This window comes from Hoplias malabaricus, chromosome 11 (genome assembly GCF_029633855.1).
Source record: "Hoplias malabaricus isolate fHopMal1 chromosome 11, fHopMal1.hap1, whole genome shotgun sequence".
Lineage (NCBI taxonomy): Eukaryota > Metazoa > Chordata > Actinopteri > Characiformes > Erythrinidae > Hoplias > Hoplias malabaricus.
Window position 1 is genome coordinate 22,771,426 of NC_089810.1, and position 13,682 is coordinate 22,785,107.

General features: G+C 35.5%; 1 protein-coding gene across 1 annotated transcript; it reads right to left on the reverse strand.

The window, feature by feature from the left end:
* Nucleotides 1-2,976: 2,976 nt before the first annotated feature.
* On the reverse strand, nucleotides 2,977-4,440 carry il17c (interleukin 17c). The gene is made up of 3 exons (XM_066684461.1): nucleotides 4,363-4,440; nucleotides 3,975-4,258; nucleotides 2,977-3,232 (listed from the first exon to the last, which is right to left on the reverse strand). The coding sequence occupies exons 1-3, from the start codon at nucleotides 4,438-4,440 to the stop codon at nucleotides 3,001-3,003; spliced, it is 594 nt and encodes a 197-aa protein (XP_066540558.1). The 3' UTR covers nucleotides 2,977-3,000.
* Between the last annotated feature and the right edge of the window lie 9,242 nt (nucleotides 4,441-13,682).

The window sequence follows — 13,682 nt, forward strand, 5'->3', positions numbered from 1 at the left end:
TCGTGGACAGTGAGGAAGTGACGTCATCTACCCGGCAGGTTTGTAGTCCGTATTAAAATGATTGTGTTGTGTAACTTTATAGCGGAGAGACTTTGCCTAGGAGAGAGGTTTACGCTCAAGTAAATAATAAAAAAAAATACTTAATACGATTAGCGGTTCTTTCGGTCGTTTACGGTTTTCAAAAGCTGAATAACATGCAAAGTGTGTTTGTTTACAAATGATGATATCACTTTAAATAGTTGACGTAATTACCGTAGTGAAGTTGGCTTGCGGTTAGCGACTCAGATTCTATCGGATCCTTCTCCGTAATGCAGTCACGTACATCCGCAAACACAGGTGCGTTTTGCTGTTCCTGATCTGGGAATTTAGATAATGTCATGTAATCCGCCAATATTACACACCAACGTTTTATCATCTGCTCCTTATGGGTTGGTTTCCCAAACAGGGACTAAGCCTAGTCCTCATGCTTTCGTGTGTAATGATACAGTATTATTTACATTTTTATATTTATAATATCTGTATTTGGGGCCAATGCAGAGCATCAGTTCATATAGGTGTGACACCTGGCCATGAGCTGAAAGCAGAGACAAATTAATGTTCCTGATTTGTGAAATACTTCACAATTATTTTATGCCTGTCTACCATTTATTAATATTTTGGGGCATTAAAAAAGATGATTATGTGTAGTCCTTGACTGAAACTCACTTGTTCAATGCATTATCGAATTTGTGAAAACTTTATAACGTTATATTTACTTACAGCCCTTTGGATTTGTGGCAAATAAAGGGCATTAAGTTGTTTAAATTTGAGAAATGACCATCTATTGATATAAAAGCAGAGACAATTTCATTTTGCTGATTTGTGAAAATGTTCACAAATATGTTTTGGTCTGACAGACATTTATTAGTATTTGTGGCACTAAAAGTATGATTATTTCAGTCAAACTAACAACAGAACAACAGAAAAAGCACCTGATTTAGGCATTATTTAGGTATTACTAAAAAGTTCACGAACACAGGTTGGTGTGTCTGAATGATTTATACCGTTATATTTTATGTCTACACTATGAATAATGTTGCTGAAACACAAATCTGTTTACGTATTGTTAACATACACTGATCTAAGATAAATACACCATTACCCTGTAGCTCATTACAGTATCAGGTAGTTTAAATGAGGGTTCATTTCTTTTAAAATAATATTTTTTTAAGAGAATGCCTGTGCACAGAAGGTTCATTGAGCGAGACCATAGAAGAACCATTTTGGTTTCTTAAAGAACCATTTTGCAAATATGTTTAAATTGGTAAGGAGCCTTAAGACCGAGTGTTGGACTTTTTAACCTTTAAAAGTTTCATCACACAAGTGGTTCTTCTGTGGCATCGTTCAAAAAACCTTTTGTAATACCTTTATTTTTAAGCGTGTGTTCTCCACGAAAACAAAATCCACTATCAGGGGATTTTGTACAGAACGTTTTGGACGAATTCTGTTGTGACACATTGTGTTGACTGATTGAAACGTTCTGGAGAAAAACAAAGGAGAAAAGAGAACTAGACGGAGCCAAGATAATGTTCCTTTAGGAATACAACAAAAAGAAAGTGTAGTCATCAGTGCGTTTCGTGTGAATGAATGTGTGCCTTCAGTGGGATGCGCGTGACTTTTTATCGGCTCTGTTAAAATTAGGATAGGATGAGAAATGTGTGAGAAATCGGCGTGCGCAGTCCAAATCGGACAGGAAGGCAATTCGGGGATGGACAGTGAATCCTCTCTCTCCGTGTTGGGCATAAATACAGTCTAGCACTGAGGAAACTTATCTGTTTTATTTTATCTGCGTCTATGTTGTGTGTAGCTTGTAATCTAGCATGACTCTCTAGAAAGTTTAAAATGTAAAATAGAAACAACAGGGGGCGACAAAAGCACTTCTTCTCCTCTGAGCCAAAGCATTACCAATGGCGAAAATACAGCAACAAATCACAAATATTTCACTATAGTTTCGGTAGCTGGAAATTCTGGCTTCTTGAACCAAACCTCAGATAAATTAAAGTAAAATAATCTTTATAATATGAGATTTTTGCATGTCTAGGTATGTTGTATTTAAGAATGCCTATAACGGGGTGATTCTTTTTTTATTCTCAAAATTGAGTGTTTTCATATATTTTTCCTCTACTTATTCAGAATAAACGCCATTAGTTATAATATGAATTGTCAGCATTGTCATTATCTGTGTGAAAATAATTTCTTGTATCATGTATAAAAATAAAACATTGAGAGATGTCAAGAGCATCACTTTATTTCATTTAAAATAAAGTATTTGTATAATGAACAACACACAACCAGCAGATTCTGCTTTCACAATTTGAGACAAAATATTTTTGATGTCGAGAGAAAAACACGTATCTCCAAAAGAGTAACTTATTATAAGAAGAAAGAAAGAAGAGACCCTTCTTAACTTTAAATGGAAGTCAGTGTAAAAAGATTTAATACCAATAATTTCTGAGCATTTCTATGGGTCCATTCATCATGATGTTTTCACACCATGTGAAGGACAGCTGCTGTGTTCTAATGATGTAAAAACTGACAAAAAATGGAGATACGTGATTTTATTTTGACAACAGCAACAAATATGATATTTATTATCATACCATCCAGTGTTCTAACTCATCATACCTTTTGTAACACTATATATAAGTCATAATATATTAAGTCAAATAAAAAATAATAAATTATCAATCAAAGAAAAATTTAAACACAATAAAAAATAATTTAAATAAATACTCAATAAATTATCATATAAATAAACAGTAGTGTATGCATGAGTACAGATACAGGTGCATTATTGGAAGTTTCCATATAAATGGAAGTTTTACTATCTTATATTAAACATAAGCATATATAACAGTTACTTAAGAAATAAAATATTTTGCATTTTAAAACAAACACAACCAATATATGAGACAAGTCTCTACTATTTTTGTCTTGGTAAATGTTAGCCTCTACAAGAGGTCACTGTTTTGGCACCACACAGGTACATGCAACAGGTAGTGTTTTGTATTCATAGTCTAAGGAATATTTTTGTGGATCAGTCGTACATGGGACCTTCTTCAGAAACAAAACAGATCTCGTCACAGGGACCGAGTTGTAGTCTGTGTTTTCCTCCCCATTAATGATGCAGCCTGAACACAGGCACTCTGCCACGTCATATGTTTGTGGGATCATGGAAGTGTCAGTGTGAGTTCTGTAAATAAAGGGCAGTTTATAAATAAATTAATTAATAAAGTACAGTCTATTTATGGATGCATGATCAAGCTGACCCATAATCCACAGTCAAACTAACCACCATACAGTGCTCTAAGCCAGGATCTCCTGCCCTGTACAGTTTCAACCAGTAGCCTCCTCAACACGCCAGAGTGACCCTTCATGAGCAGTAGCAGGTGCTGAGGAAAGCTGAGACAGGGCAGGGCAGGAGGACCTTTTTTATTTTTTGTATTTATAAGGAATCGATTTTCACACTTGATTTTGAAACGTTACATATAATAAATGTTCAAAAACCCAGATTGTTGGTGTTAATACTCAAGAAAGGGCTTCATGTCTGAGATGCAAAGATGAGATTGATAATATGCTAACTGAAGGTAATTAACCCAGCCAATCAGCAGTCATGTTCATTGGGTCTAGGAGGAACTGCTTAGATGCTGAAGATACTAGTCTGGTACTAAGTAATTCATTCTGTATCATAAACGAATCGGATTGTATATCTTTGGAATAAATGATGGTAATGGTAGCAAATGGTAAAAAAATATATAAATTTCAATAACATTTGGAGTGATAGTTATTTGATGAATTGGCTTGTCAGATCACTATGGTGTGCACGTTAAAGTACCATATGCCTTTAAGCATTATCCAACTGGATGTAGTTACTGTGTTAATAAAGTGATGCTCATTGTGGATGAAGTGATAATGTTCAGAAAGGAGAGACTTACACAATCCTCCATGGGGACAGAGATCGGTTCCTGAGCTCTGAGGAGAAGTCTGTGCGGCTGAACTCCGAGCAGCTGAGTTCGGTGGCGACGCGCCCAGTGATCTGCTCCGCGTGAAGTGAGCGCTGCCTCAGCTTCTCCACGCGCTTCATCAGCACATCCTCCGGAAGACACGAGGTCAATTTGTCCTTGTGATGAGCCAAAGTTACTGACAGGAGAACGAGCAGTACTCCCAGAATCAGAGGAGACTGGACAAGAAAGAGAGCACAGTTAGACACGACAAAGCTCTAGTGTGAATAGCAGTCAATAATAATAATAATAATAAAATAAATAAACAGATAGATAGATAGATAGATGTCCATCTTTCCAGTGCAGGTTCTACTGTACTCACCTTCATGATTAGATGGTTAGAAGTGTCTGGTTTAGTTTGAGTCTGAAATCGAGCAATGAACATTTCACACCTGAGCATCGTTTTATAGAGAGCTCTTGGGAAAATCCGTTCCATGAATGAGGAAATGGAAATTAATATAGTGCTTCCCTTTGTGCTTCCTCTTCCCCAAGGGTTTTAACGATGTAAAGCCAAGAAAGCAGCTGCTCTGTTCTGTGTTTGTGATGAAGGATTATTCCTGAATTCTGACAAACAACACGCCATCTTTATTTTTTTTATGTCGGAAGACCCCAAGTGTCAGTCGACACTATAACCAAGAAAGGCTTCAAATAGTATCGTCGTTTTGCGTACTTCACAGTTTTTTGGGGTAAACGTAAAAGAGTAAAGGTGTAAACAGAAACCTCGAGCTGAGTTTCCTCTCTTCCGTGGGGGTAATTGCTGTTTAACAGGGGCCTCAGATCGACCCGGCAGTGCTACATTTTGTTTACAATGAACTCAGAAATAATCTATATATAAGTAATGCATGCACTGAGAAGGTATTCTCTTGTCAGGATTAGAATCAGCAACTATCACCACAAAATTCCTACCACGAACACGCTCATGAATTCCATCCTTAACATAATTTAAAAGCTTTTATGGAGTGTTAGATGGGACAGTTCAACCAAAACAGAAATTCCCCTGACCACAGTGTAGTAGCTGTTGTCAACAGTTCTCCTGGCAGCGACTGCACTGTCATCACTGGGTACTCTGGTCCTTTTGTGCCACCCTTGGTACTCAGGTATATTTTAATAAATTTTACAGTAAAACATTTAATAATTTGAGGCATCCATGCCAATCGTCAGGTGAATCTATGAAGTATATTTAAAAACAAAACTTTGTATTTTATTCTGATCAATTTGTTGTGTCTTAACCGGTTCTGTCAGAGCTGCTCTGAGCCTCACTTGGCCCTCTCAGACCCTTACCCATCTCATTCTCTTGTAAATATCCACTCTACATTGTGCCTCCAACATATTCCCCAGATACACACCATCACTTTTATGACCGCCTTAACAAAAGCCTTCAAGGTCCTACATGCTTTACTTTCTGATTTCTCATATCTTATAAAAAGTCCTGTGCTTTCCAACATGCTTTCCTCAAGGAAATGATAAGTTTTGTGCATAAGGTATTCTGACACAACAAGTTTAAATATGCAACAAGTCTCATAAAGAGCCATTGTTTGCATTAAAATATGCATTACAAAAAGTAAATAGGGAGGACGCACTAATAATGACAGGTAGCATTGATTATCTGTTATTTCCATTATCAGTCATTATTAATTAATTATTTTTATTTTTAGATATTTCCAGAATCCTGGGAGTGGTCCCTGACTAACCATCGCTCAGCTAATAGTGCAAATGATACTACATCACAGCAGTAGATTCTTGTTTTGGTCTTGTCTTTTGCTGTAGGTGTATATGTGGTCAGTTGTTAGTGTCTTATCGAAGCTCTAATGACACAAATTTGAAGTACAATAGCACATGCTCCATCACACTAAGTTCATCATCACTTGATCATCTTGATTTTTGTTCTGGGAGTATGTGACAGCACTGGTGATAGGGTTTTCCAACAAGTCAGAACAATCTTATCTCTGTCTCTTGGAGTAACACATATGTTTTTATGTGGAAATTCATTTAAAATAAGTAGTCAGTCTGATAAATAGATAATCAAAAAGTGATAAGACATTGCACTTAAGAAACACAAAATTCCTCCTTATGGCAGAGTGTCACAAGTCTATGACACACAAAAAGTACAATTTTACCAGAAGACACTGTAAACAAAAATAAGCATTGCAAAGTATATAGTACCATGCAAAACTCAGAGACCTCCAATCATTTAATTTCCAAGGAGATGTATTATGGTCTTTGGTCTACAGTTCCCACTGGAATTACATGGACTGCGAGACCCTCTTAAGACTTTTGAAGTGTGGAAAAAGACAATTTATAGCTGAATTACCCAATAAGGGTAAGTGGTGAACCTGATAATATCCAAATTTTTGATTTTGTATCTAGTTGTAGAGGCATAAACTTTTTACATAAAACATCTTCTATTTTTTTTCCTAATGTGGAAACGTGATTAAGATAATGATTGTTTGACTGACAGGGTGGCCCCTGAGTTTTACTGTACTTCACATCTTGTTTAAAAAAAAGAGAGAAAATCCTATTTAAATGAAGCACATTCTGTGAACTCATTCATTTCATTATCCAGGTTAACAATTTCGGTTTTTGAGGGCTGAATCCACCTCTCAGAATCATATTCTACAGTAGGCATCACATGTTAATAGAGTGGGGACTTAAGGGAAAAGCATTTTCTTACTTTCAACACATGCATGAATATCTTATGAGTGGAGGTGTGGGAGAGGAAGGGGTGGATGATGGCCTAATTTAATTTGTGCATGACCACATACACTGTGTGTGACATCAGCTTCACATGTGTTCATGTCTCCCTGGGTTTTCCCATTTTTAATAACAATTCAATTTCAAAACAAAGATACAAGAGAGAATATGTTTCATTAAACATAACCACCAGTTCCATAACATAAGTTCCTAATTTCAGTAAATATATTTATTAAGAAAATTAAGAAAGGTCATGATAAATGATGTCACATTTTTGAACAGGGGGATTTTTTTAAACTGACCACAATTAGTGTGCACAATCTGCACAACTCACAGTGTGATTTTGTATTCAGACATTGAGTATTAAGGTACCTACTTTGGACAACTAACCTTTAAAATACACTGATGTTCTGAAGTCTGTAATCACTGTTATATGTAATAAAATTAGTCTAAAGTAGGCATTTCCTGAAAAGGTTTGGGTTTTTGGTAAAATGCAATACATTTTTATTTTAATGACAAAAACACAAAGAAAACATTTCCAATTCATTTCACTGAACAACTTGATTGTATTTTATAAATATAAACAGAATTACAAGTTGATGCTTGCAATACACTCACAAGGTGGCACATGGTAATAAATCAGATACTATTTCTGTTGTATTTGATGAAATTTCCCAACTTTTCCCAACTTTTTGTACATAAGCAAACTATTGTAATGTGATGCTAATATATGATCAATATGTAGTATTAACAATATGTTGTAGGCTATACTTAAAGAATTTAACATTTTCAATAACTTGTCAGTTACAGCAGTTGTTTACAAACTGCTGTAACCCAATGGCAAATGTCTTCTAGAGGAGACCACTCCACTAGGATGTGAAACAGTGTTTTCTGGAATGAGAACAAATATTCAGTACCTTTGAGTTAGAGTGACGTGTATGACACAGAACTAATGAGCAGGTGTTCACATTTACGGAGGACTGCATCTGAAATGAAAAATAAAATAATTACTAAATCATTCAATAGGTACTTATTAAAGAGGACTGGTAAATAAAACTGGAAAAGTTTCAATAATAACATCTACATCACAATAAATAATGAAAATTATAAAAACTAATGTTTATTTATTTATGTTTCATCTTTCTTTTTTCTTTATTACTGTATGCTTTACTTTTTATTATTTTCATTATGAGTAATTATTGATATTTCTTTGACCCTATATTAATCAGAGGGTTTTGTCAAACAGTTATATTACAGTAGATATATCAGCTGAATATATGAAAATATGAAACAAAAAATAAATAAATTGTGCATTGTTGAGATTATATTTTAAATTATTTACTGATTTATTTATTCTGCGGTGGATGTTTAAGGAAGTGAAACTGCTGACAAAGGATAGTTTCTCTCTGGTAGGAAATCCTTGTTAACAGATGCCTAACCACTGGCAGCATGCACATGTCTGTAGGAAAAAACTAAAATGTACATGTTGGACTTCTGTGTGGATTTTTGCCCTAGTACATTACCTTATATGTGAAGGTTGTTTACTAGCTATTGATCTCTATCACAATTTTTTTGCTAAAGGGGATGTTTGTCTCGTTTCTTCTCCAGGGAAGTACCAGTTTCTGTTGGACTAGTGCAGAAATGTAGCTTAGAAAATTTCATGTTGCAGACATTGTGGAGTATGCAGGATTCAATGTCCTTGTGGGATACATATGGCTTTGAAGATCCCTCTCATGGTGCATAAATGTGATGTGAAAGGGACTGGAGTAGTCTATAGGGTGTTAAAATTAGTGTTACATAGTGTTACATATTGTTCATTGGATACCACCAATGAACAATGACCATCAATCTTACAAGCGCTATACAAGATTTCAGTAAATCTGCATCTTGCTCAAAGTGTAATTCAATTCCTTTTGGATGCAGCAAAATCTGTAGATAAAACTCCCAACAGTGCTTAATTAAATGGAGAAAAATTTTGTCATAGGAGTTTATTTTTCCAGTCAGCAGAGGTGTGTAAACAGTGGTATTAGCATTGTCTTCTAACATATCCACCAACAAACACTAACTTACTGCCTTTATCAGCCAAGGTCTCTGACCTCCAGAATGTAATATGTATAATATTAGTTCAGTACGCAACAAGGAATCTGAAAACCATACTCCTATGAAGAGTCCCAAAAGAAACATATAACCATCAATTAAGGGCAGCAGGGGACAAGGGAAAGTTTTATTCAAAAGAAGAGAAGCTAACAAAGCATTGCATTTCATGACTTGTGCCATTTACCATTTTGCATAGGAAAGGCCAGGAGTGTGAAACCACCTACAACTGTGTATAACTTTCCTGCTCTCTTATTGAACTATTGAAGTGTATTTCCTTATGGATATTTACAGGTGTAGTAAGTCCGTGTGTCTAAACTATTTCAACAACACCACTACTAAGTCTTGCACAAGATGTTATTGTGATATAATAGAGTATCAGTGGTTTAGTCAGTGACACATCTTGAATAAATGTGACATCATGAAAGATTTTACATAGCACTCCACAACTGAAAAATGATATTAACCATTGAGAGGCCTCCTTAATAGTCAAAACTTCCAAATCATTTAATAATTAACATGTAGGAAGTAACAAGCCTGGGATTTTACAGTTTACAGTTTAAAATATTCTTAACGGAGTCACACCATCTTCTGCAAAAGATTGACTTTAGGTTTCACTTAATCCACAACTGAATATATTCACTAATTTCATTCTTTATGTTCACAGTGATCTATGACAGAACTGAAATTCCACGTGAACTATGCATGCATTGTTAGAGTTACAAACTCACTTCTCCATTTAGTGTCACCTGATGAAACCAAAGCAACCATTTAATGTCCCGTTGTTTAATCATACAATTTTTGCAATGTTTCTTCATCATAAGTATCACAGTGTAGCTGTGTAGGTCATAAAATTGAATAAATGCAAATATAATAAATATAACACCACAAAACACAACAACAGTCATACTATTATACAGAATATGGTGTCTGCCACTAAAGTAAATATCAAATTACTTTTAAAGAAGCAACTATAATCTGTTTTCTGAACACTTGGATAATACTCCATCATAAATGGAAAGGAAGATTTAGGAATTCCCTGAGTCTAAATGTCAAAGGTTATATGACTGAACAAATTAACAAACTTTAACTTTGTAAACAAAAAGTCAACAAAAGCTCTTTATGCCAATCCTTTGGATGGTCAGGAGAGACCTGTGATTTTCCCCAGAAAGAGTCCATCAGAACGCCCACATAGGGTACACACACCTCCCCCGCCCCCCACACACACACTCACCAACACAGAGAGAGCTCTGTTCTGTCTGTTTAACCAGAGTGGATCCATGCAAATTCTCTCATAAAACACAAACACCTGACACATGATTAAACACATTAATCCACCAATAGCAGAGAGGAAAGACCTCATATGCAAGGAACATTTTTTTTTTGCAATTTTTCCATGAATTTGCAAAATATTAAAATGAACTTATTATAGAGGCGGCAATAAAGTGAGTTAAAAAATGGGTTTGCCTTATATTTACATCCACACACAATGTGATGTTTAAGATAATTACAAACTCTTGTATATACTAAATCAAATTAATCAAAACCATACATTCAATGAAAACTTAAAAATAAAAAATTGTAAAAAAAAATGTAGAATTTGTTTTTACAAAAATCTGTTTTTAAAAACGGTGTTAAGTAGGTTCTGAAATAATTCAATATCAAGAACATATTCTCAAATCATACAAATGTGAGTGACATCTTGTAACCTTAGACTCAAACTCCCTATACCATTTATCATAAACAAACTAGTGTGCTTTGGCCAGTCAAAAACAAGCAGGTTCCCTTGTGGTTTTTGGCCCTAACAAAGGGGGCAAAGAGACACATGTACATTCAGTCCTGCTCTCTGCATCCAAAACTAAAACTAGATAGCAATTATAATGTGTCATTAGTGGTTCTCCTATATTATTGTTGATAGATGAATTTTCTAAAAAACACCACTCTGTAGTGCAACACTTCACTGATTGTATCTTTCATCATTATGACATATTTTCATACCAGTGTTGATTTTTTCGAAAAAACTTGGTTCTTTCCTCGTGGAGCATACTTGTTAGTCGTAGTCAAACACACTTGTATTTTGACATTCCTTCTGTTGGAATGCACCTGTTGTACCAAGGTAGATGGTGATAACAAAACAAGTGTAATGGAATCACAGCTACAACAAAAGTTCAACTGTAGTACTGTTCAGTGGTGACTTCCCTTCAAGGGTCACAAAGCCTGGAATTAATAATAACATCCAAAAACGCATGTGTCAAAAGCAGGTGCAATGTCAATAGTGGCTTTCTCTAATACCACGTGTATGTAACTGACTGAATAGCTTGTGCTTTTCTGAAATACAGTCATCTTCTATTTGTAAAGGTGCTTTTCAATATGCCTAATATTTTGTCTGTATTACATGATGGGAAGATAGACCAGTGCAGATACTCCAACAGTATCGATATACACACTTCAGGTAAACTGACATCTTCACATAGCCAAATATACATGGAAAAAGCCGGACAGAGCCAAATAATAATGCTAGTTTCAGTAGGGCACCCTTCCAAGAGCATGACATGATTGCCAAGCAATTATAATCTTCCTTGTTTAATTATGTCAGTTAACAATGAATACATGTCAGAGAGAACAGAAACATGAGTGCTGGTAATAGAGCTTGGCTTATCTGATTGAAATCTCTTGCCAAAAAAAAAGAGTAGGAAAAAGTGGCAGCTTTTACTTAGGGGAAGATACTGTAATTAGATTAAAAAAAAAAGGGCATTCCATAATATGTAGGGATTTTCCTTATATAAACTAATGGTATTTCTCCTTTAATTGAAGTGAAAAGAATCACAGAAAGGTAGTATAACCTGAGGCCTTGCCTTTTTTCATTTTTTAGGACATAAATTATATTGTTGTTGTCCAATTAAAAACATGTATCTCAATTTTATGGATTATTTAATTTACTACATCATTTGAACACAGCAGCAGTCATTCACATGATGAATGTCATGATGAATGGACCAATCAAAATGCTTCAAAATTACTTGGAATAAAATCTTTTTACATTTTTTTCCCTTTTTCTGTAAAAGTACTAATTTGGAATACACATATATTCATCTAAATTCCTAAAAATATTTCAAAGGAGTAAGTACACATCAACAGAATGAGTTGAAGTTATTCATTAAGCTAGTATGTAAGGGGAGAACAAAAAACACAGTGTAACCTGAAACGATGGGGAACTTTCATTTTGTAGGTCTGTCAGACAAAAAGCCTGACTGTGAAAGCGGTCACGTGCTTGAGAGAAATTCCTCTATGGTGATGCAACAGTAAAAGCCCTAGGGCTAAAAATAGCAGGTTATAGCAGGCTATATTTAGAAAGGTAAGTGATCCCCTATGAAATTTAATTTCCTCTTCAGGTATAAAGCTTTTGGGGTTTTTTAAACTGTAATTAATTCAAGGAAGAAGAAAATGATTACTATTAAAGGACAAAATACAGTAAACACACTTGACTCCACATTTAGGTAAAGTACACGAACACATTACAGAGGGCACTGGTATCACTCAAAGTCAACAAATAGTTGGTTTTACAAAAACAAGTCTAATAATTTAAAAATCTAAGGATGATTAAGCGGGAAAAATTACAGGAACCATTATTGAATCTAGATAATACTCCTTTTTCATAATCGTTACACATGTCAAACTGATCTTATTTGCACTTCTAGGAATAATATAAATAAAAAACCTTAAAAATTGTATTCATTGTCTGAAACAGCTTTTCCAAATCAGGGTCCGGAGCCTACCTGGAACATGCCATGGAGGAGGCGCCAGTTCTTCACAGGGCGACACACACACTAACACCTACGGACACTTTAGAGTCTCCAATCCACCAACCAACATGTGTTTTTGGACTGTGGGAGGAAACAGGAGCACCCAGAGGAAACCCACACAGACACGGGGAGAACACCTCAAACTCCTCACAGACAGTCACCTGGAGCGGGACTCAAACTCCCAACCTCCAGATCCCTGGAGCTGTGTGACTGCGACACTACCTGCTGCTGTATATATATATAAAAAAAAAAGGCATAATTAGAAATTGTTCATTTCATGCCAGAGGTGTCCAATATTCCAAACTCTTCTAGCCTCTGTTGAGAAGTTTGTTTGGCATGTATGCCTGCAAGGTAACATCAGGGATTTGCATACTCATTCATGTAAAACTTTGTATTTCACTGAACTAAACCGTAACAAACACAGAGTAGAAAATGCTGTGATCTACACGTCCATCTTTCAAATTCTACTAAATAAAATTTGCTAAAAATAAAAATAAGGGTTTCAAGGGTTTGAGACTCCTGAGCATGTGTCATTTCCTTATTTTATTCAAGCAAAATGAAGATGCCCTGTAATGGACTGATACCTGGTCTAAGGTGTGTTCCTGCCCTGCACCCAGTAATTCTGGGTGGGCTCTGGACCCACAGCGATAACGAACTGGATTAGCAGTTACAGACAATAAATGAAAATTAAGAATGCTTTTCTTTCTTCTACAAAGTTTTCTGAGACAATAACTTCTGCAAAGAGTCTTCTGCAAAGGCTTATAAGTGACCTGCTTTGCTAAACATGTGACATTACGGGTCCATGGTAAGTGGACATGGAATGATCCACATGTGTACGGAATGGAAAATGTAAGTAATAATTTGAAAGTCTGAAATTTGTTTAGATTCAAATGTCTTAAAAAGCATTCTGCCATTCTACCCTCAGGGTGGAAACACACACATCAAACACATACCTCCAGAAGTCAAGTATGCTCAGCATATTTCAGAAACGAAACTATGTGGAAACTTTGCCTTAGGGGAAGGGTCAAGGCAGAGGAAAAATTCAGAGATCAAG